The sequence below is a fragment of the Chelonus insularis genome, unplaced genomic scaffold (assembly GCF_013357705.1).
Source record: "Chelonus insularis isolate UGA/USDA-ARS -01 unplaced genomic scaffold, ASM1335770v1 contig_358_pilon, whole genome shotgun sequence".
Taxonomy (NCBI): Eukaryota; Metazoa; Arthropoda; class Insecta; order Hymenoptera; family Braconidae; genus Chelonus; species Chelonus insularis.
The window spans coordinates 1,326,730-1,352,213 of NW_023276522.1; the positions used below are offsets into that span (position 1 = coordinate 1,326,730).

Here is a 25,484-nt window from a genome sequence, read left to right on the forward strand (position 1 = left end):
GATTTGTGATTTTCAACTTTGAAATGAAAACTTGGAACATTTGTTATTATTATCCCAACAACTCAAGACAATTAAATAAATTAATTCAAATGTAAGGTCGAATTTTCTTGTTGACACAATAACGAAAACGTAGAAGAGGTTTTAATGTAAATTTATGATGGTCTCCTGCAAGTTGCACGTGTTGGAATGGAATTAAGTGTGTGTTTGAACTGATTTTCATTTAGTTATCGAACAACTTTTGTTTACTACTTTTCGATATTGCTCTCGATAGCTGTTTTCGAAGAATTTTACCAACACAATTCTTCATTACTGAACTGTGTGTTCAAACTGTTGTGGAATATAATATTGCAAGATTCAATGGCTTCTAAATGAACTTACTCGATTGAAAATATATCAGTGGATAAATATGTCGAAAAATATAATCATTTTCAGTGAAACTTGATAATTATACCAATTGTGTTTTTATTTTATTGAAAATAAATGAATTGTTTTAAAGTTAATAGCAATTTTAAATTGTTTTGATCAGTGTTAGAAATTTACAGTAACTAAAAATCAGTCATGTATAAATATAAAATTAAATGAATTATTACCCATGGTTAAAGTTCTAACAAATGGTGTTATTAATACAAACGAATGATTTTTTCAACAAAAAACAAACTATCTTTGCAAATGACATAAATTTAATAGCTTAATTTTGATAGAACTCTACTGAAATTCTAAAAAAAAAAAATAATCAAATTATTAATTCATTTCCTGTCGACTTACCAGAGCAATTATTTTGAATTAATTCACAGATTTGGCGTCCTGGGAGTACCGTGAACAATGAAAATAAATAACATAGACTTGAAGTAGCAGGCTGAGGTACAGGAGGACAAATTGGAAGTGGATAAAGTGAATATCATTGTGGAGAAAAGTGAAGCAGCTTATAGATAATAGAAAAGCTAAATAGAAAGAACCCAAACGATGTGCAATAATATGAGGATACGAAGATTTTTGTGTCTTCTCTTTGTTTTTGTTGGTAGTTCGTTGACACAAACGATTCAACATTGTCCCAAACCTGCTGATATTAGTCCATGCTCTTGCTCTGTCAAGAAAAATGGTTTGGATATCATTTGTGAATTTACAGACCACGTACATATCAACAATGCTATAACAGCTCTCAAGCAACAGCAAAATGCTATTATTTTTTATCTTAAGTTACGCCACAATAGTTTCCCCAAGCTTCAAGGTTTTGTGTTCTTGGGATTAGTTGTTCAACATCTTACTATACATAACAGTAGTCTTGCAACAGTTGAAGAAAGCTCTCTTAGCTCTATTGGTAAGTCTTCTTTATTTAATTAACCATCAACTTTCTACAATAGATACTAAAAGAATTATTTAGTTTTTCTTAGCAGTAAATCGTTTTCAAAGGGAAATGTAGTAAGTTTGTGTTGAGGGAATAGCTTGGCTTCTAACTTTTCAATTCATCTTATTTTCTTGATTTTAATTGAATGATTAAGAAGAGTTTCCCTTACTTTTAGAAAAGTTATTAACTTCATTTTTTGACTTAAATATTTATCAAAACGGATATAGAAAAAAAGAACAATTTGTTGTGGAGAAAAGTTACTTTAAGATTAAACTTTTAATTTGCTTTTTTGGTATGTACTTATATCAATAATAGTTTTTTTATCGATTCTTGTAATTAAAAAAAAAATGGAATAAGAAGATTAAATTAATGAGTTAAGAAGCCTTGAATGCTTTGCTTAAAACTTTTCATACCAAAATTCATTCATTTAAAGATTCTCATTGATTTTCACACTGAGTAGTAAAAAAAAAACTGAAATCATTCTTGCTTCAATACTTACCATAATTGGAAAAAAAATTTGAATGAGTTTAATGTAAGTATTTATAAGTGAACTTCAGTCGATGAATAAGAATAAAAAAATCCTCTTGAAAAGTGGTGTGTGTTTTAGAAATTTTTCATATCACATCTGAATTTTTAGAGGTAAAGTTATTTTACAAATTTGTTCAATATTTAAAAAGAAAAAAGTAATAAAAAATTTTGAATGAGGTTTTTTATAAAAAAAAACTTCTTCATAATTTTTGATCCGTTAAAATTTGATTATTTTTTCAACAGCAGTACTACTCTCTGAAAGTTTTCAAAATTTTAGAGTTTTTATTCAGAATAAATTTTTAATATTAAAAATTCACTGTTGGAATGATAACGTAATTCAAATAATCCTTTCTATTCATTATTTTTTTTTAAATTTAATCATCTCAAAATACAATACATAATAATATTTTAGATTCTATAAATTTGAGCGATTTAATAATATATCTAGATGTAGACAGCTTCAATAGGACAAAATTCCTATGAACGGCTGTAAATCAATTGAAAAAGAGGAATTGATTTAAAAATCTTACAATAAATATGAAAATTACGATTTCATATAGTCGTGCAAATAATATTGAAGCTCTTTTTTTTTGCTCTACAGGAAAAGGACTAACGCAATTGGATCTTTCACAAAACTACCTCACTTATGTACCATCTTCAGCTTTAGTAAATCTTCACTCCCTCATAATATTGAATTTGAACCGGAACAAAATTAAGGAATTACATGCACGTTCATTTGCTGGATTGGATACACTAGAAATTCTGAGTCTTTATGAAAATAAAATTTCTTCAATCGATCCTGATGCATTCACTGGCCTTGATGAGTAAGAAATACATACACCGAAATTTTTCTATTAAATAGAAGGAATACTCAAGAATAAAATTGAAATTTGATTATTATATGTAATCATTTGAATTGACTGTGATGAAAAGCATCCAATTAATTTGAAATAGGCAAGAAATTTTTATTCTCTTTGTAAATAAAAAATGATGAATGGCTTTTCTATTCCACAAACTACAGAAGAGTCTATCAATTTTTCAATGATATTTATTCCAACAATTTTATGAAAATCTATTTACGTGTTCAGAACGTTAAAAGCAAAGAGAAAAAATTTTACTCAATTGTAAAAAACGAATCCAATAATAACGATTCAGTTTTCTTTATACTTCCATAAACGTAAATCCAATAAACATCACAAAAAAAACGGATGAATAAATGTAAAAATTAATTTAGAAAGATAATTTTGAAATAACTCGCTTCAGTGAAATGAAAAAAAAAAATAATAATATCAAAACCATGATGAATTTCTGTAATTTTGTTCTTGAGTATATCTCTTCATTTTCTCCGTTATAGTTGAAGGATAGTTGTTGATGTTGATCACTGATTCAATGTTTACTCATTTGTCCAGCCGGAAATTAAAGCGGCTAAACCTTGGTGGAAATCAGCTGACAAGTGTTCCTACATCAGCTTTATCATCCCTGGATGTGCTAAAAAAGTTAGAGTTGCAAGAGAACAAGATTACAAGCATTCAAGAGGGAGATTTTGAAGGTAAATAAATCTTCTAGACATCCTAAATATTTTTGTTTTCCCTTGAGAGATTTTTTCTTGTATTTCAAATCCCTTTAAATTACAAACATTCAAACTGTGGATAGAATACGAGCAAATGTCTTTTATTTGTAACGGAAAAATTGCTAAACATTTTACTTTGTCATCACGTAGTTATATTGCCAACGAAAATATCATTTAGAAGATTTCTTAGGTCTCACGTCTATACGAGGAAGCTTTTTTTTTCATTTTTTTTTCTATGTCTTTTTTATATCTAACTTTATAGCTCATCTTTCCCCTCCATTATGTGAACTATAAAGGATACTTAAGCTTTACCTTTATTTTGAATTTTTCAATGAATTTTTCCTCGGTCACTGATCTTACGAAAAAGCTCTGAAGCAACCGTTACGGATTATTCATTATACATATTCATTTTAACTGCATTGTAAGTATAAAAAAATATAAAAAAGTAAATCTTTCAAAAATTATTATACACCTACCACCTCTAAATAGCTTAAAACGACGCTCCTACCACCCCCCTAGCATCTTTTATAAATTATATTTACCCTCATGGCTATAATAAAGCCATGAATTTTTATGTGGAACTGAGAGCCAGTGTTGGAAACTTAGTTTTATTTGCACTTTTGAATAATTACCAATTTTATCTACAAAAACTCTTGTTGTTATTTTGAATTATTCTTTTTACTAAAAATAATTATTTAATAAAAACAAGAATCTTTTACTTAAATAATTAGCATATTAGAATAGAAATAGAATTAATTAATACTCCTTCTATTTTTTATTTCCTTAAAAAACCAAATCATACCTGAGAACCTTAATTTTATAATCCATCACATCATATACATTCAGTCATCAAAGTGAACCCATTCGAGTATTAAGCCCAATCAACAACTAGTGATGTTTATTTAATTGGATCATGACTTCACATCATTTAGCATGACTTAGTCTATCATAATTCACTAACGAATACATCAGCATCAACATGAGTAAAATTATCAATTATAAATATACATAGAATAACTTGTATAGCTGAAAAATACGTAGGATTACTCTTTGATGTTGATTACTATTACATACAGTTTACGTACAGACCACATTTGAAAGCCTCGCTATTCAGAGAGATACCAGTAGATCTACTGCGGATGGAAATGATTAAAAGTGATGATAAAAAAACCGGAACTGATAGCTTGATTAGTCAGCTTGAAGTGTTTTATTTAAAACTTTAATAGCTATTATAGTATTTTTATACAAAATAAAAAAACAAAATTAAAATAAAGCAAATATTTTATTTTGATTAAATGTATTGTAGATACTTGATACAGTAATTAATTATTTTGATAATTTTCTTGAATTCTACATCATTCATTTAAAATTTAAAACATAATTTATTATTTGCCATGAATGTCCAAAAAGTTTCCACATAAAACGTACAGTTCATGATATAAATTTTAGTTTATTTCCCTTTAGCTTAAAGTTATTACCAATTCTTTCGTTCGAAAACATATTTCTAACTTGAACTATCGTTTAAAGAGATCGTGACAACTGACCCAATTGAATTTTTCTACTCTGCAGGTTTGAAAAGTCTTGACTCATTGGTATTGTCACACAATCAAATTCGTGAGGTGCCAGCACGAGTATTTTCACACTTGACTCAATTAAACTCTCTAGAGCTTGAAGGTAATCTTATCAACTATGTGGATCCTGATGCTTTTATAGGTTTAGAAGGTAAATTAATATTATTTTTATAACATAGATTTTTACTACTGTAAAAATTCAAATGACACACCTGGTTCAATTGTTATTATACTTTTCATACTTTTCTCTTTTTATTATCTAGAGAATCTTCAATACCTCAAGCTCAACGAAAACAATTTACATATTATACCAAGTGATGCGCTCCGACGTCTTCATCGCCTTCGCCATCTGGAACTCAAATCTAATAACATCACCGTCCTTTCAGATGATGCATTTACTAGTTATGGAGACTCTATATCATTTCTGAACCTCCAGAAAAATTTGTAAGTATTTTTAAAATGAATTTGTTATTTTTACCAATGCTTCTTGGTTTTTATTATTTCAAGAAATTATCTTCAAGATTAAAATATGCATGTTTATTAAATTTTATACATCGTCTTCATGTTTTAAGAAGGTATTGTTTCATGTCATAATTATAATTGCAATTTAAAAACCGTTCTATTGATTCAATTTATTAAAGAGCAAATCGATTAGTTTCAAGTTACATAAAACAGATAAAATTTCAAACAAAATTAAAAAATTATCTCAGAATAATAAAAAAAAAGCATGGATTCAGTTTTTTATTTTTATCTTTGAATTAATATTACATATAATTACATTTTGAATGATCTATTATTATTGGATATATTTTATTGTTGATAATTATTCAAATTTATGTAATAAAGTAGTAAGATTATTATTATCAGCATGACTAAAATTGATCGTAGATATATATGCACGTCATTGTATATTAAATGAAGGGTGGAACCGTCTTTTTTAAAAATATTCTGTTCATTTCAAAGATTAAGTTTCAATTTCGAAATGAAGAAAAGAAAATAATAGTTGAATATTTATAAACTCACTCAATTACATTTTCAAGAATTTTAATAATTGAGTTAAAAGTATTGGTATTGAATTAGATTACGAATAGTTGAAACTTTTTTTTCAGATTATTTCTAGCTTCCAAAAATTGAAAATAATGTAGCAAAGCTAGAAAAAGCTTCCAACGTTGTGCTTATAATAGTCAAATAAATCATAATTAATCCAATAAATTTTCATTTTTAAATGAAAAATGTGAAATTTTTTTCTCAAAGTCATAAATCATTTTTAATTTATGGATAAATGTTACGATTAAATATAAAAATAGTAATATTTTTATTTTTTTAAATTACTTTCAGAATTAAGACCCTGCCTGTAATGATATTTGAAAATCTCAATTCTCTCCAAGCACTTAACTTAGGAAACAATAAATTGACACACATTCCTGAAGAGACAATTGAAGATGTTCTTGATACTTTAGTCATGATTGATATAACAGGTTTGCATCAAAATATCATTTCTTTCTATTTATAAAATGCAATGATTTATTAATATCGATTCATTTTAATTATCATCAAAAATAATTGATATTTAAATGAGTTTATTTGATGAACAAACTTTTATTTTTCTTTGATAAATTGATTGAATGTTTTTAAAATTTTTTTTTTAAGACAACCCGCTAATCTGTACTTGTGATCTACGATGGTTTCCTTATTGGCTGAAGAATTTAAAAGGTCAAGATGACGACACGATGTCAAAGAAAAGAACCGTCTGTACAATGTTACCAGAAAATCGCGAATATGCATTACAAAATATCCCTCTCGAAAAAATGGGTTGTGTTGGAAAGACAGGCAGAATATCAGGATCAGGCATTGCATCTTATTATAACGTGAATGTTCTTCAATTTATTATCGTCGTGAGTACAGCAGCTTTGCTGTAATATTAACGAGATGATAACAAATTTATTTAATAGCTTATTTAGTTAGATTCAAATCTGCATTAATGAATTTTAAAGCATTTTTCATGAGACTTTCTCTTCGATATCAAGGAAGCAATTAGTGTAGACAATGAGAAATTATTATAATAACATTTACTTCGACAATCCGTAAAAGACTCATGTTTTACGAGAGTCAAATTATTAAACAAAATGTTCGACATTAAGTCACTCTAACGATACATATCAAAAAATCGTTGCCAACTATATTTTTTTAAATTTTCTTTGAATTTTTTTCTGAATATAAAACATAACTCTCAACGAGTTCCGGAATATGTAGATTCCGGATTCATATACATATCAATGCGTTTTTATTCAACTTTCGAGGAAGTATTCTCGACTGAGAAAGGAATTTAGATATAATAATGACAATTCAAGAATAATTGAATCAATGAAATATTACGTTTAAATATTTGAGTTCAAAAATCTTACAACTCATTCATAATAATGATGAGTATATGAATTTTAATTTACTTCAATCAAACGCCCACAAATAAAATTAATTTTAAAAATCATCAGAATATTTTATTGATTCAGATAAATCTGCAAAAAAAAAGAAAAATTATGATAGTATTATAATTAATAAAATATATTTTCTGTATCGATTTAGATTTCTTTCTCAGAGTTTAACATAAAAAGTATAGTTTAAAATAAAAGTATAAATAAATATGAAATCAGAGATGATGGGAATTGTTGATATTTACAAAACAAAAGAGCAACGAAAATACAAAAGATGATTAAGGAATCCGTTGATAGGATTCGATACATCTTCGTATTCACTTGAACAACATGATACAAATGGAATTATATAATGACGCCGGTATATGAAGCGTAATACACCTAACAGGAAGCAAACACTTGTCCAAGTACTCCATGTATACTTATATGGTTCAATTCGTGTCTCTTTACCCGTCATCTCTTCGCGGATTTAGATCGAGCAATTGGGATTTAAATAAACACGAGTCCTCCCTTGTATTGATACTGATATGTTAATATTACTAAAGTTAATGATACAAATATAAATAATTAAGGATATGGTTAAATGATTAATTATAAAAATAATTATTAATTAATGATTAATGTTAATATTGCATAAATATATATATATAAATATAGATATAAATAATTATTCTTGAATAAATATAAAAATGTAGGTTACAAGGATTTAAATATACAATTAGCTTATGTTTAATGCACGCCTCTTGATTAGTAGGTTCACTGCACAGATTTTAAGAAGCTGAATTAATGTTTTCTTTCTGTGATTGCAATTAATTCATTTTTGATAAAAATAAAGAGTATGATTTATTTGAAAGTCGGATTTTTTAACTCGAATAAGTCTCTTTTATTTATTTCAATTGATGGATAATAATGAATGGTGATGAATTAGTTGAGCATTACTCTGAAGAATTTTTTTTTAACATATTCAACAATTTTATTTTTAGCAAAAATAATCTTCTGATGTAATATGAGCTTGATGATAATGATTCATGTAATTAAAAAAAAAAAAATTATTTATAATTAAGAATAATAATTTTAATAATTAAAACCGATAAAGTTGAAGAAAAAAAAAATGATTGTTAGAATTTTTTTTGTTGCTTTAGATAATATTGAACAACAAATAGAAATTTTTAACGCGCTAATAATAATTAACAAAACCAAATAGAGAGAGAGAGTTAATGATGGTGCAAAAAAAAAAGACCATTAAAGTTATCATTAGATGATTTTTATCTTAAGCGAAATCGTTGATGGATGTATGAATAATTTATAACAATAAAAACCTTCAATTATTTTTATTTCTTCCGTGTTGATTAGTTTTAGTTAATTGCAATCCTAGAAAGCAGATGACTGAGATGTACAAACTATATACAGTTTGTATTCAGCTATCTTTTATCAATTTCACGAATTTAATCGAGAAAGTGAAAATTCTCTCTTCGTATTGTGGAGAATAAGGGAACGATATACATATCATTCACGATTTTTCTGATATCTATGACATATGATAAAGCCTCGAATAGATAGTTAAGTGTAGTTATTTTACCTTGACCATAAAAATCACATACATATCTCTTGACCCGATTTTGGGATTAGTGTGACAAATATTTCAGAGAATTTATGAGTAAATGAATATTATACATCATCTATATACATTATTATGACCATTGAAAAAAAAATATACACAAAAAAAAACGAAAAAAAAAAATTATATTAATAGTAAATATGTTTGTAGAAATAATTATTATTGATTGATGATTATATATAAGGCCCAGAATGTTTTCTATGAAATAACATCAATGAAATTAAACAGAGCAATGAAGAAATTTTTTTTAACAATGTTAAGAAACATATAGTGAAACATAATAGTAAAATAATTGCAATAGTATTGATTTGTAAGAAATATTTTCATTTTATTAATAGTTAAATTTAAGAAATACGCCAACTGCGATTTTAAGTGGGCCCTACTTTAATACTTAAAATTCGTATGCGGCATATTTCGATTGATTGTGGGCGCTCTAGTAGCTGATGAAAAGTAGACTAGATCAAGAGAATCATAAATGCAGAAAAAATAACTAAAAATAGTCAGAAAATAGTGAAAAAAAAGAATTAACAATCTATAGTTCGGTATAAATGTAGAGATTATTTAAGGTCATGGGGCAACGGATACCTTCAATAATAGAGTTAAGAAAACTATCAATTAGTAAAATGATGAACAAGTTATTATGGGACCGTATTCCCACAGAACCATGTCGAGACATATCGATTTGGCGTAAGCTTGCTCGAGGCGAGCAGAATTAATATTAGAGATTAATTAATTCAATTAATAATAAGCGGTATTTTTGTACAGTCTTACAAATAAATCATTTATTAAATATTTTATTGCGGCTGGCTTCACTGATAAGAGTGCACAAATCCGGCTGCATACTTACTAAATATTCTTCTTGCTAGAAATTTTCGAGTTACTGAAAAAAATTAATGAATAATTAAACCAAACTCCCTCTCCCCCCGTCTATAAAAACAATAAAACATCAATTAATTATAATTAATTATGGCAGATATGAAGGTAAAGAGCATAACATACAGTTAAAAAGTGTTGATTATTTAAGAGGAAGTGAAACTATTTAATATCGTGATGTGCTTGTACACGCAAAATATATTAACGCGAAAGCTGTCGAAAGAAAACGCAGCATTAAACTAAATAAAAAAAAATTTTGTCAACAAAAAAAAATTGATTAATCTATATAGAAAAAAATTTTTCACTCATTTATCTAAATGTTGTTTGCTAAGTCATAAATAATTTTATTGTCGTCATGTTCAATCTTTGAATAAATATTGCATCTATTGAAAGTCTAATATACCTAAATGATTAATTATTATTAATGATAATGCTAATGGTGATGATAATAATATTAATTATTATTATTAATTATAAAAGAATGTGAAAAATAAAATCTATATACAAAATGCCGAAAAATAAACAATCTATCAATGTTATATACATAAATATATATATAAATATATATATATATATATTGTGAATCTTCAACACTTATTATTAATCATGTATATCGTTATTATGATAAATAATTGATTGATCAATTAACTGGTAATTATTATTAATTATTGAATAAATATAATAAAAATTGTTTGAGGAATATTTTATTGATTGTAACCCTTAATTCATTGGTGGAATGATTATTATAATTTCATCAAATTATAATTATCAGCAAGTCATGTGTAAATGTCATGCTCCTAATTGAATAAATATTAAATATTCATAAGTCTAATATTATTTACCTTTCGGTGAAATAGGTCTACGTGCTTCATGATTTGTGGAAGAGAAGTTGCAAGTGATGTCATATTTCATTCGTTGCAGAGACCAGTCCCATTGGATAAACATAAACAAAAGTTCATTAACATAATGAAACTGTGGTTTCAAGATATAATGAGCCACGTTTTTTATTCAGGTAGGTACCTCTGATTTACTCTGGTTTTAATTTATTCGTCTGCTGCTGCGATTTTGTGCTCTATTTATTCATTTAAATGTGCTCTGTTATCGGTTGGAGCTCACTACTGGCCATCTCTGAAGGTTTCCAGCTGATGTGGTCCTGAGCTAAAGAGTATTCAGGATCCAACCTGAATTAAATCAGGAATACCTGGTTGATGATGAATTTATAACTGCTAATTAGTTATTTAGCATCAAAATTTTGGGTCTGTTGACCTATTCTTCCTGGTCTATCTTCATATTTAAATAACGAACTTTTTTATTTTAATAAAACATGGGTGAAATATTCTGTTCAACTTGGTGCATGATAAATAAAGCTTTCAATTATTTATTCCTTCAATATTTTCAAGTTTTTCTATACATATCTTTTACTTTGATTCGATTCCAGAATCGTGAAAAATACTTTAAAATGATTGAAAAAGTTATCCAATGATTTAGAGATCAATGTTCCTCAAGGACATGTGAATTTTTATCTGGTTCAGCAAAAATAGATGCATCATTATACCTTACATCAATATTATATGCTGCATTATAATATTTATGGTACTAAAAAGGCACTTTTTTCTAATGTTTTATATTTTTACATATCAGTATGATAAAAAGACCCATGAAGGTACATAAATTATTCCTCAGCTTTCTGCTAAATTTAATGTATAAATCTAGCAAATAGTTTTTATTACTCTCTACATTTCTGAGGTAAATTTTTCCATATAACTTTGTTCGAGTATTATTTATCAAGCGTGATAAAATTATGTATGCATTTGTTTGGCTACTTGGCCACAATCATGTTATTGTGACTACCATGAGTCATTTCATTTCATTGCCAATTGATTTATTGATTTATTTCAAATCAAGATGGCTTTTAATCCTTGAATATTTTCAGCAGATGGTGAATTAAATTGACTGATAAATTTATTTCATTCATTTATCAACCATCAGTTGATCAGAATTGCCACAAAAAGATAGCTAATCGTGATTAGAAAAATTTAATTGTTGATTAATTGAGTTTAATGAGACAGAGTTTTTCAATTCGGTTGACTATTGTAGTTTAGGGAATTATTTTCCAAAGTTTTTGCCAACTTTGATTGTTTTGGGTATGATTGGAGCTTTGGGATTATTCACACTAGTGCTTTGGTGTTCTTACGTGACTTCCGTGAGAGAAAAAAGTAGTGAAGAACTCGAATTTAATGTAAAAACTGGTGATACAGCATTGATCCCGACAGCAAGAAATCGGATTACCGTGTCTGTTCAGACGTCTTTGCAGACTTACTGCACTATTGCAGAATGCAAAACTATTACTTGTAATTCTATTTCATCTCTAGACTCCGGACAAAGTAGCTTCAGCATTTTTAGCAAATGCTTTTAAGGTATTATCTCCTGAATCTTAGATTAATTGATTTTTCTGATGTTTGACCTGATTCCGCATTTCTAGGCATTGAGACGAAGAGAATGAGTGGTCGAACTTGAAAATCGGACAACTTTGATTTTTCGACCCCAAAAAATGGCAAGTGGTACCCCTTTCCATTTTTTTCAGCCAAAAAATAAAAGTTCTCCGATTTTGATGATTGAGGGCTCATTCTCTTCGTCTTGATGCGTAGAAATGCGGAATCGGGGCACCGCCCGAAAAAATTCGTTTTAACACCCTTAAGAGGGGGTAAAACTGGATACACACTAAAAATCATCATCCCCTTGTCTTTCAACCCTTGTAACTCATGAATGGACGGCCCAATAATCATTTTTAGGGACGTTTTTAAAACCTTAGAGTCTGAGCTATCTGACGATATTCATAGATTTATCGAGAAAAATTTCTTTCACCCTTAAAATCGTTAAAATATAAAAAAAAATCATATTTTTTGAGGAGTTTGCCAACTATTTTGGCAATTTTGAGGATGAAAGAAATTTTTTATATGTTATTTATGGATATGTATTTTTAGCTTAGATTCTGAAGTTTACAAACATCTCTTAAAAATCATCATTAGATGACTTTCATGAGAGTTATAGAGGTCTAAAGTTGAAGTAAGGGTCAAAAATTATCTACCCTTCAACTTTGGATCTCTATACCTCGTAAAAAAATTATCAAACAATGATTTTTAAGAGATGTTTAGAAACTTCAGAATCTAAGCTAAAGATACGTATCCATAAATAACATATAAAAAATTTATTTCACCCTCAAAATTGCCAAAATAGTTGGCAAACTCCTTAAAAAATGTGATTTTTTTTTATATTTTAACGATTTTAAGGGTGAAAGAAATTTTTCTCGATAAATCTATGAATATCGTCAGATAGCTCAGACGCTAAGGTTTTAAAAACGTCCCTAAAAATGATTATTGGGCCGTCCATTCATGAGTTACAAGGGTTGAAAGACAAGGGGATGATGATTTTTAGTGTGTATCCAGTTTTACCCCCTCTTAAGGGTGTTAAAACGAATTTTTTCGGGCGGTGCCCCGATTCCGCATTTCTACGCATCAAGACGAAGAGAATGAGCCCTCAATCATCAAAATCGGAGAACTTTTATTTTTTGGCTGAAAAAAATGGAAAGGGGTACCACTTGCCATTTTTTGGGGTCGAAAAATCAAAGTTGTCCGATTTTCAAGTTCGACCACTCATTCTCTTCGTCTCAATGCCTAGAAATGCGGAATCAGGTCAAACATCAGAAAAATCAATTATTTCACTCCTAAAATGGGGTAAAACGGGAACTTGCTATAATTTCAGCAAAAATAATGCTCCAATGATAATTTTACCTAGTGCAATAAAAAGATCTCATTTTTACAAATTCATTGATATGCTTATTTTCTATATAGGCCTTATAGATCCTGAGTTATTAACAAAAAACCAAGTTTACGTGTAGAGACATGAAATGTAAAAAAAAAAAATTTTGTTCCTCAAACGTTCTCCATGGTCCCACGAGGGAAACTTTGGGGAACTCACCTACTTGCGAAGATTCGGGGAACGAATTTTTTTCATACGAGTAGTGTTAATAATAAAAATATATTTATGTTCTAAATAAAGTAAATGAGTTGTTCATGCCAATCTAGTTATAAGATATGCTATTTTATAACGAGATTTGTTCACTGTCATTAAAATTTTCATTATTCAATTTATCTACCAAGTAATAAGCATTGATATTACAAACATCATCTGTATGTTAACATTATGTTGAAAGTTGTAAAATATTCAAAAGGATTTATCGATCTTCTCCATAGAAGCTAGACATTCATTCATTATATCAACCAAACCCATGATGTTTCTAGCTAGTGATTTTTCACAACTGACAATTATTGATGAATCATGTTATTATGTGCCTGTCTTCTTGAAATGTAGTGTAGAAGTCAATGCAATCAAACCATTATTCTACTGTCTGACATTTTTGTATTTTTTTTTTTCTTCCTTTATGAGATATTTTATGAGAAAAATATGAATGAACAACGGAAATATATAATAAAAGATCTCTTTTTTCACCATCATAAATCCACCACCTTATTTTTATGCAACCATAAACGATTTTGAATGATATCTACAACTTTAATGTTCAAAGTAAACATTCATATGAAAACAAATATTATTTCAGCTTTTGCATATGGAAATTTGTGAATATTACATGTAGATATGAGAAAACACACCTTTAAAAATACCATCATCTTTTGTAAGATAAGTTTTTTATTTAATAAATAACTTAATAAAAGATGAATTTCAATCCCACATTAAACCACCTTTCTATACCATTCTGATTCATACCAACTTTTTGATGTTTTTGCTGGAATGTTTCTATCAGAAAGTGCATCACTTCCGCTCTCAAGCCTTCAAATGTAAGAGTGCTATCTGATTACCATGCTAATTTCACGTTTAGAAGAAGGCATTGTTTCTTTGATCAACCATATCTCCAACTATGCTATGTTACCTAGCTCTCTTCTCACTGTGCAATGTACTAACATATACATAGCTACTTTCTATGTGTTTCAATATTATACCCTTTGGCTTTTGTATCTCATTTCATAAATGAAAAAACAATAAATATTCTATCACAAAGGAAATACAAGTAGATAGCATCTATCTATCAAAGAGTATATTGGAAAATTTAGAATAGATTAAAGAATCTTCAAGTTTTCTCTAGGAATAGTCTAGTCATACTGTATAGATATTTGTTGATATGATTGTCAAACTTTTTTTTATCCACATTCTTACTTTTAGCTTTCCACTTACAAATTATTGTGATAGATCCAATTTTTACTTTCCTTTTTTTATTTAATATTTCTATGTTTATCAAGAACGTGATTGGAACAATTGTTACTATGGAAAATTAGTTGCAGGTAAATACAAATCTTCGATTTCTAATGTTTCTATCCTGTTGTATAGAAAATAGACTGAGACCTTAGTCCAGGGTACAACTTTGTGTTCAATGTTTTCATTCATTCCACTAGAAAGCTAAGATTCATTCAACTAAGACATCAAATTATGTAGCAATTCACATGATTATAAATTATTAAATATTTCTTGAATTGAAATATAAATTCATGATGTTCTGCTTTAAAATATTGTTGCTTGAGAAGAAATAAAATAAATTTCCATAAAACAATGAATAATATTATTTTTTCATCCGCTCAATGTTTTATTTTTAATACGAGTTCTGTTGTAATAATATTTTTTATCATTTTAAATCCTCTACAGTCCAGGAATTTTCAATTTATTTATTAATTAAATCATTCTTTCAGTGATATTTAATTAAAATGTCTATCACTAACAAAATATAACATCTCATAGACATGGAGCAAGGTGTTAGTGCAATACCTTTTTCTTGATTAATCTAATGTGCTGTTATCCAATCAATAATCAAATGATCACGTTTTATTCCAAACTAAATTACTATTCTACTATTTTATTCTCATATGATATTATTTTATCCTTTTTCAAGGTTCAGTGCCCGACTAAACAGACAGTATCAGCTCTCGTGTTCAGACACTCCAGCTTTTCTGGCAGCCAATTAAGTGAGTCTTGGTTAACACCAGTCATCAAAATAGATGGCATTCAATTTGAAAATTGTTACTTGAAAGAAATAAAAAAGAATGCTTTTTCTTCATTTATTTTTAATTCCACAAAAAGTCTTTCAATTATTAATACGAAAATTAGTATTTTAAATAAATATGTCTTTGAAGAACTTGGTAATTTACATAACTTAGTTATTCAAAATAATTTACTCGTGGAAGTGGAATACAACTTACTGAATAATGCAGCTGAAACATTAGAAACAATCGAGTTGGATAAATCCATTGAGAATATACAAGTTTTGTATAATATCACGAGAGGAAAGAAACTTTTAAAGGTTCAATTATTGTCTCTGCAAGGTAATAATATTCCAATTTTATCAAATGAAATATTAAAAGCATTCCCTAATGTTGTATCACTCTATATGGATTCATCGAAGATTCAGAGTATTCATGAGAATACATTCAAGTCATGTCGACAGATTAAGCAAATCTTTATCGATAATAATAGACTCACAACTCTGACAGAAAGTACTTTTAATTTTCTATTGTACTTCAGTCCACAATTTAAGATTTCAATGATTGGAAATCCTTGGAACTGTGAATGTGACCTGAAATGGATCCAGGATATGCTTCTGAAAGATCCACAAATGATGACAAAAATTCCAATTTGTAAAACTCCAATCAAAAATAGTGGTGAGTCTTTTTTGACTGCTGAATTTTGTGATTATCAGCTTTCCACAACTCTTGATGCATCAACAAAGTTGCAATCTACTTCAGAAATTCCTATTAGCTATTCAACTGAATCATCGATTGGAATACTTTGCCAGAATTCTCTCTCACTATTACGAAATGCTCAAAGAAAGTTATTTTCCATATCAGATTATGAATTTCCATCAAAACAATCAATCTTTTTTATTCAGCAATTAAAAAATGGATCAATTATCGTTAATTTAAGTAAAAATGACTCTCAAGCAATTTTATGGTTCAAAACTTTTAATAATGATATTGGAGAGATTAATTGTTTGAAAAATATTAGTGGAACAATTATTCTGAATAACCTTCAAGATGATTCATTGTATACTATTTGTTTATTAGATAAATCAAACTTTAAAGTTTCACCATTTAATTGCTTAGCTTTCAAGACTTTACCAGCAAAAAATGCTCGGATTTGGCTGTCAAATGGTGATAAAACATTCGTTTTATCGATTTACACTGTTATTGCTTTTTTATTTTGTCTTTTGGGTGGAGGAAGCTGCTTTTACATTATAAAAAAGCATCCAACGTTGTTGAAAGGTAGTAAAAGAGTAATTCTGGTTAAGCGTGGGCAGGTAAATGCCTTGGTTCTACCAAAAGGAATTGATGATGATTTTTTTAAGAGAGCAAAAAAAGAAAAGCCAGGAAAATTAGATGATTTTAAAATTCCTAGAGTCGATTATCTTACACCAGTTATGAAGAGAAATCGTTGGTCAAATGTTTATGATTCAATAGATAATAAAAGATCAAAAAATGTTGAATTAAATTCTAGGGAAAGTGTTACAGAGAATATCCCTCCTCCATTACCACCTCATCCTTTTCACGGTGTTATACCTTCTGTTTCATTGTTAATGGATCTAGAGCATAAAATACCAGGTGGATCCAACGAAATACAAGATGACACGGAAATTTATTCTTGCATCCAGCCAAAATAGTCAATGTTGCGAAAGCTTGGGATAATGATAATATTAACGAAATGTCGCTGATGTCTATTTTTGTAATTAAACACATTGGACGAAACATGTGCATCGACATTTTATCTGATTGGCAAAGCAGGTCGTATTTGATGCATATATTCAGACTATAGGCAATTTGCCAGCGAGCATTTGAACGGCTAACGAGAGAAGGGGTGGCCTTTGGTAATGAGCTAGATACCTACTAACTTTAAAAGGATAGTAATGTTAAGATACTATAAGCTTGTATTATCGTTTGTTACTCCCTGATCATCATTAATAATAATAAACATAAATAATAACACATTCTTGCTGTAATTTACTTATCTTTATTGATAGTACAACATTTTATGGCTCCAATTATCTCTGAAAATTAGAAATTATATCAATTTTATCAATAATTAATTAAACACTATTTTAATATTTTAAATTATTATCATTAAGTTGCATTTAATCAATTAGTTAATAAAAGAATCTTCTATTAATATCAATTTTCCTCATTACTTTAATTTATGAAATGTTCTGTTATCTCTAGGACTTGAATTAAAAAACAAAATTAACTTTTAATTTACAGAATATTTGATTAACTTTTTGAAGTACTGTTAAATTTTATTAATTAAATTTTTTAAAATTATTTTGATTAATTTTTAATATTTAATTTAATTAAAAATAGTATTGACAGTAAAAAATATGATAAATGTTTGCAAGCAATGAACAATATTGAAATGATTAATTATAATTAAACATTTTTTATTGATGATAAAAAATAATTATAAAAAATGTGTCAACAATTATTTAACAAAAAAAACTGCTAAATAATTCATCATCACTCTGTAACTTGATTAATAAACTCTAATCTTCACACATTATGTTTCAAATGTAAATTTATTTTATCCATCTGTTTAATAAATCAATAAAAATAAATGATGCCTATTAATAAATAAATATAAACAAAGCATCATAAAGTTTATAACCATTATAATTTTATAGTTTGATTGAACTCTGAGGGGTTTTTTTTAGGCAACTCCTTTGCACATTTCAGAGTCACCCAATTGAGAAACTTTTTATAGTACTCGAATGTCAACAGATGATTTGCAATGACCCGGAGAGAAAAGAATGTGTGATTGCGGTCATCTCAATCGATCAACGTGACGTTTCAATTGGATCGGAAAGCCATTAAGAGTTGATCGCTCATCGAAGAACTTACGTTTGTTCTATTCACGCCTAATTGAAACCAGTTTTAAGTTTTATTATCATAGCATCTAATTATCTATTACAATGGTAATTATTGTTGTCTTTTTACTCAAATAGAATATCTATTAAGTAATTAGTGATGATAAACATATCAAACAATTAATTCATTTATTTTGATACTATTTATTTGTTGATGTCAGTGCAGTGATAATTAGTGTTTCATTTTTACAGGAACCAGGACAGCTTAGCAAGGATCAGAAAAAACGTAAGTTGAATAACAATTTCAATTCAAGAAAAATAATTATAATGAACTGGACTTGAACTTTTAAATAATGATGACCTTTTCTTTATACATCAGAGCTTAAAACAGCTTTTGATGCATTCGACAAAGAGAAAAAGGGAGCCATCAGCACAAATGATGTACCAACTATTTTTGATATGATGGGTCTTGAAGTTGAAAATCAATCTGACATTACAAATGCAATATCTGAAGTAGATCTTTTCAGTAAGTAGATTATGTTAAAGAATAAATTGAAACCTTCTGAAGAATGGACTTATTGTTGGATAAAAATAGTTATTATAGAAAAGTGGAGATTTTAATGAAACGAATTAAGTCTTTCTAGGAAAAAATTGTTTGGCCTAATCAGATCTAAGACTTTCAGATCTAATTAAATCTTAATTATAAGGCTTATTATAACTAATGAGAGCTAATCTGATTTACTCAGACTTGTCTTAGCTAAGTAGATCTAAAAAAGTTTAGGTCTGGAATGTCAAACATATTAAAATATATTCTGATCTATTTTATTGAATGTTAATATTCAAAAATATTGACTTTAGCTTAGTTTGATGGTCTTGCCAATTAGTCCACCCTAGATCAATTAATGAATTAGACACTATTTTGAAGAAAACAAATGACTAAGCAATTTTCTTTATCTTCAGGTTCCGGAGAGTTGAAGTTTGATGATTTTTGCTCAGTAGCAGCTAGATTTATGGAAGAGGATGTAGATATTGAAGCATTAAAGTCAGAATTAAAAGAAGCATTCCGGCTTTACGATAGGGAAGGTAATGGATATATAACGACTGACTGCTTTAGAGAAATTCTATCTGAAATTGATGAAAACCTCACTGATGATGAGTTGGACATGATGATTGACGAGATTGACGCTGATGGCTCTGGAACCTTAGATTTTGAAGGTAAATTAAATTCATATTTATGTATGCAAGTTTTCTTATCAATTAATATTACAAATTTATTCATTTATTCTCCCAATGTCATCAAATATTCTAAAGTAAATATTAGTCTTTTAATTAGATTTTCTGAAATATTTTATAACTCAAGTTATAGCTTGTTTCTCAACTCCAAACTTTAAAACATTTTTACTTTTTTCAGAATTTGTTGAAGCGATGACGCATTAACGACTCTAGGATTTATAACAGACTGAAGAAAAATCACCAAAAAAATTCTAATAAACTATGCTCACAATGATTATTGTACTATTTTATTTGTAATAAAAAGTTTCAAAACAATACAAGAGTAAATATTTAAGGAATTTGATAGAAGTGAGTGATAAATCAATCATGTGATGCAATGACACATAAAAGTGTCAGATGGAATAACAATTCAACTTGAATCTGCATCCACCTGCATTCGATCAGAAAAATTCGGCAAGTTGGTTCATAAGAAGAAATAATTGATTAGATGTCAGATAAGATTTGAACTTACAGTGACATACATGACAATGCAAGTACAGGCATTTTTATCATCAACCATCTGGGGTTATAAAGTCCTTTAGCTTTCAAGCATCTTATGCAATTATTTTTCTTCAGTGTTGCCATTAATTACATCACTCTTCTCAAGTAATTCCCAGGAATTTTTATAGTTTAGTGTGTACAGACAAGAAGCAATATCTGTTAAAGCTATTAGAACACAGAAAAAGTTGCTTTTACTAATACGTATTTACTGAGCGACTATCCTTCCTCTATTTATTTTACTTAATGACATTTTTTGACTACTTTGCTAATGAATAAAACATCAAGTTCCTTGTTATAATTAGGGAAGTAAATTGACATAAATACCCATCATTTCATTCATTGCTTATAGGAAATTTAATGCAAAAAGGAAAAACTAATTGCTCAATAACAAAAAAAAATATCACAAATCTAGAACAAATTTTCTCACACTAATAGTAATTGAAGACCAGTTTATTTAATTGATTGCTTGCATATACTTCGATTTCAAATAAATTGCCTATTAATTTAGAGAAAAAATTGTTTACTAAAAATTGTACTCATTACGTTTTTAAATACTTTGATGATATAAATCAGCTTTTTATTTTTATATTGATGTATCAAGTGGTTTGAAATGTTTATACAAAAAAAAAAACAACGTTGAAGTGAATATTAATTGTTATAAAAATTTGAATTCACCAAAGAGATGGAAAATAAATAATTATGATAGAATTTTTTAAAATTGTGATTAGTATATAGTAAAATAATCTATCAAAAAGGAAGTATTGATGTGATATAGACGAATGATGAAACGACAAAAGTTTGACTTTTATTGCAAACAAAATTCAACCTCTCTACATGACGCTATTTATTATTCAAAAGTAACTCTAAAAACAATCAATAACATCCAAGTTTCAATATTTCAAAGGAAATGGATGAAAAACGATACAAAAATAACTGATACAGCTTGAACATTGTCATGTAGAGCAATAAATATGAATATCAAATCTTCTAGATACATCACTGACTAAAAACATTGACCAAGTGTTTCAATTTTGTTAGAAAATTATTTTTATTCATGTAAATTCTTGATAACAATTGCTAGATGATCATAAATTCCTTTCAATTCTTCTCCACCAAACTAGCACAGAGAACTTTGAAAGTTTCCTGAGGATTAAAATCGAATATCTAATGAGAATGATGATGTCCCTAACTTAATGCAAATTGTGCAACTCATCAACATGTTTCTTAATTATTGTAATTTGATCATAAAGTCATTAGGTGATCATTGCTTTTAGAAGACAGAAAGAATTGCACAGTTGGAAACTGAAATACAGATTTTGAGGATAATGTGTCACAACCTCAATCTTTCATCTTGCAAATAAAGAACATTTAGCATATCTAAAATCAGATGGACGTGAATCATTCATATATTATTATTTTTTTTTTACTTGTAAATTAGTAAAATGGATAACGTTTTTTTTAAATCTTACTACACAAAGAGAAATTTTTTACTGAATCACAGGACTGGTATTTAGCCTAGTAATGATGGAATGATGAACTGTTATTGATGATGAGTAGAGTTATATCTTTAGTTATCAAATTGAAGACTTGTTACAATTTATTTTTACTTACAATCAGATCTAGTAATAAATTACCTTCAGTATGCTGATTTATAATGAATACTTAAAATTAAGAGTATTCAAAAATTAATGTCCATTATCGTTTTTATTACTACTATGATTTATATTAAACAGTTGTATTATTCTTGGATGTCTTTGCTTCAAATAAAAATAATTTGTCTATTTATTATGATTAATATGTGATGTTAGAAATTAGTTATAATGATGTTTCTAAGTAATATGCTTGTCTAAATAAATGGATTGTCTATTATTATTTTATTTACATTGAACGAAAAATTGAATTTGCATCAAACCATGAACTTATTGGTTTCGAGCCAACCAAATGATTTATTATCCATGAACAATAAATTATTCTCATGCAATTTGTAATTATAAATACATTAAAATATGATTAAATTAACTTGGCCACTCTAGTGATTAATTCATGTTTATTTAAAATTTTCTAATTTTTAGTTCAAAGATAATTTGTCGTTCAAAAAAATATCTCAAAAATACAATAAGAAATTCCACTCAATGAAATCATTTCAGTGATTCAATTAGATTATTGTTGCTTGTGACTCTAGATTATATTTAAACAATGGTTAGATATTTTGATAACTAGCTCAACTAACAATATTTTTTGAAGCTTATAAATCCATTATTTTTCAATTTTAAAATAATGAAGTTCAGAATTGGGAATTAATTAAAATATGAGCATAATAATGCTTTGTTGGACTTTAATGTAGATAATTAATTTCGTAAATAAATTTATTTTCAATAATGAAAATAAAATTATCTGTTTATGTTTTAACAGAATAATTACATGAAATAAAATTCTGGTCTAGCTTAAAATATTCACCATATGTAGGGAACGAAATAAATACATGTTGATTTCCATTTTATTTTCGATCTCTACGGGTAGACTTATGTTAATGTTATTAAGTAATATAAATGGATGTAAATAAAGTATAAATTGCAACGAGTTAGGAAGAATCTGGGAGACGCACGCGCGTCCTCGAAAATTTTGAAAACCGCTAGACTAACATGCTGTACTGTTTCATGATTATTGCTGCCAGAAATTACTCGCGATTGCTATTAAAACCAACGCATTTACCTTCGCAATTCGCACTAATTCCCGGGCGTACTTTGCCACTTACTTGCTTATCCAATTTGCATATACATTAGTGTCCGGTATGGTAAGTTTTTTTTTTTTAGTTTTATTAAATTATAAAAACAAAAAGTATCTAATGTAGTAATAGATAACGTAATAAGTTGTATCATGTAATAAAAATTGAATTTTTTTTTCAAACAGGATGAATTGACCAAAGATCAAATTGCACGTGAGTTAATATTTGATTAATTAAAAGTAGTTTAGCTAAAATAAAAATTGATTAAAAAGAGTTGAACTATTTTTTTTTTCAGTGCTTAAGAAAGCGTTTGATGCTTTCGATCATGAAAAAAAAGGATGCATTGGTACAGATATGGTGGGAACTATTCTAACAATGTTGGGATATGAATTGAGTGAAAATACCCTGGCAGATATTATTAAGGAGGTTGATGAAGATGGTAGATATTACTGGATTCAATGCATTAATTATTCTTGAGAAAGTATAAGCGACATTAACGAATAAATTAATGGTGATGATCATTTATAGGATCGGGAGAGTTGGAATTTGAAGAATTTTGTACACTGGCAGCTCGATTCCTGGTGGAAGAAGATACTGAAGCAATGCAGCAAGAATTAAGAGAAGCCTTTCGTCTTTATGACAAGGAAGGAAATGGTTATATAACGACTGAAGTGTTTCGTGATATTCTTCATGAACTCGATGACAAATTAACTAATGAAGAACTTGACTTAATGATTGAGGAAATTGATGCTGATGGCTCTGGCACTCTTGACTTTGATGGTAAAATTTATTTTCAAATTGAACTCTAACTAAAAATAAAAAATAAGCTATTCTATTAAATCAAAGTTTATTTTTAATTATTTTTAATGATTGAGAAAAAATATTGATTTAAAAGTAATAGAATATGTAACGAGAATAATGAAAGGATTGATAAAGTCATTTACTTTCAAATGGTTTTATCACTTAATCATTCTCTTTTTTTCATTTGAAAATATTTCCAAGCATTTATACTCTTTTTCTAAGTCTTTCACTTGGAGATCTAAGTTATTTCGTTATTTATTTCATCATTTCTACTTTTTTTTAGTGTTTACAGTCAATAAAAAACAAGCTGAAAATATTCATTTTAATGATTAAAATTTATTGCATAAAAATAAAATGCAATTTGAAATGATTATGTTGGTCATAATAAAACTATAAATGTCTTTGAAAACAACAGTAAATTAAAAAAATATAAAAAATCATAAACATTTAATTTAGCATTAAATTATTGATAACTGCAGACATTCACTTAAATGACATTTCATTATATAATTTACATGAATTATTTTTCTTATGGTTCCAGAGTTTATGGAAGTGATGACAGGTGGTGATGACTAACACAATGGTTAATCTGGTTAAGGAGAAATTTTCAGCTGTCATTACATAAATTAACAAATGTACTACACACTGTGATTCGTTTAATTGAGTAAAAGAAGGTTTGGCACATCAATTTTCATTCGGTCTCCTTAAATGTTCGTTGAGCAATGTCAAGACTTGATAAGATGTGACGTGAATCAGATCCACATGTACTCATGAAGAGTTGTTAGCTCAAAGACGAGATAATGAGGATCAACCTTCGAAGGGAAAGTGCAAGTGTCACAACTTCCGTCAAATTAACGCTAAGACCATTCTTCACGTGGAATCGAATTCTTTTATTCGCACTGCTGTATGAATGATGGAATCAAGCAGGGTACCGACAAGTATTCATGAATATTTATGCAACGAATAACTCGAAAGTCCAAGCCTTCATTTCTTTTTTTTTTTTTTATTTACAAATATATTTTACTCAGTTTAACTTCAAGAGAGATGTATTTTTTAAGGTATAGAATTAAATTCAACGATGACTGAAAAATTTCAATAAAAAAGGTTTAAAAATAAATTATTTCGTTTTAACTTATTTATAAGATGATTTTAATTTTTTTTTATATAAAAAAAAACTCGTCTTAACACTGAATAATTTTATTTTATTGATTTTAGAGTGTTGATTTAAAAACATGTTTCACTGATTTATTATATTTTACTTGTTGAAGCAAAATCAGTTTTAAAAAGATAAAAAAAAATTGTAATTTTATTAATAAAATTAAATGCTACTATTATGG

General features: G+C 27.7%; 4 protein-coding genes across 11 annotated transcripts in view; all 4 read left to right on the forward strand.

Annotated features, from left to right (window-relative positions):
- LOC118066941 (leucine-rich repeat-containing protein 70-like) overlaps positions 1-7,064 on the forward strand; it is a 33,536-nt gene extending 26,472 nt beyond the window's left edge. For 2 of the 8 annotated variants that reach the window (XM_035083393.1, XM_035083397.1), the window contains exons 2-8: positions 795-1,318; positions 2,475-2,697; positions 3,283-3,422; positions 5,013-5,165; positions 5,278-5,458; positions 6,353-6,492; positions 6,665-7,064. In XM_035083393.1, coding sequence (XP_034939284.1) covers positions 964-1,318; positions 2,475-2,697; positions 3,283-3,422; positions 5,013-5,165; positions 5,278-5,458; positions 6,353-6,492; positions 6,665-6,933 — 1,461 coding nt within the window. In that variant the 5' untranslated portion in view covers positions 795-963 and the 3' untranslated portion in view covers positions 6,934-7,064. The other 6 variants (XM_035083396.1, XM_035083392.1, XM_035083390.1 and 3 more) reach the window with 6 other exon arrangements.
- Positions 7,065-16,130: 9,066 nt separating this feature from the next.
- LOC118066999 (leucine-rich repeat transmembrane protein FLRT2-like) lies at positions 16,131-17,657 on the forward strand (the record flags this gene model as incomplete). Its single annotated transcript, XM_035083503.1, has 1 exon — positions 16,131-17,657. A coding segment is annotated over one exon (1,527 nt), but the record flags the coding sequence as incomplete, so codon positions are not given.
- Positions 17,658-18,797: 1,140 nt separating this feature from the next.
- Positions 18,798-20,401, forward strand: LOC118066907 (troponin C, isoallergen Bla g 6.0201-like). Its single transcript, XM_035083328.1, has 5 exons — positions 18,798-18,956; positions 19,101-19,134; positions 19,228-19,374; positions 19,809-20,063; positions 20,260-20,401. Exons 1-5 carry the CDS (start codon positions 18,954-18,956, stop codon positions 20,283-20,285), a joined length of 465 nt encoding a protein of 154 aa, XP_034939219.1. The 5' UTR covers positions 18,798-18,953; the 3' UTR covers positions 20,286-20,401.
- A 2,878-nt stretch (positions 20,402-23,279) lies between these two features.
- LOC118066908 (troponin C, isoallergen Bla g 6.0201-like) lies at positions 23,280-25,220 on the forward strand. The gene is made up of 5 exons (XM_035083329.1): positions 23,280-23,415; positions 23,532-23,559; positions 23,642-23,785; positions 23,875-24,126; positions 24,689-25,220. Exons 1-5 carry the CDS (start codon positions 23,413-23,415, stop codon positions 24,721-24,723), a joined length of 462 nt encoding a protein of 153 aa, XP_034939220.1. The 5' UTR covers positions 23,280-23,412; the 3' UTR covers positions 24,724-25,220.
- Positions 25,221-25,484: the final 264 nt, after the last annotated feature.

Excerpts from the sequence above, each read along its gene's own strand:
- LOC118066907 (XM_035083328.1), top strand. Across the intron at positions 19,375-19,808 it reads ATCTGAAGTAGATCTTTTCA|GTTCCGGAGAGTTGAAGTTT; the intron begins GTAAGTAGATTA and ends CTTTATCTTCAG. Across the intron at positions 20,064-20,259 it reads TGGAACCTTAGATTTTGAAG|AATTTGTTGAAGCGATGACG; the intron begins GTAAATTAAATT and ends TACTTTTTTCAG.
- LOC118066908 (XM_035083329.1), top strand. Across the intron at positions 23,560-23,641 it reads GACCAAAGATCAAATTGCAC|TGCTTAAGAAAGCGTTTGAT; the intron begins GTGAGTTAATAT and ends TTTTTTTTTCAG. Across the intron at positions 24,127-24,688 it reads TGGCACTCTTGACTTTGATG|AGTTTATGGAAGTGATGACA; the intron begins GTAAAATTTATT and ends TTATGGTTCCAG.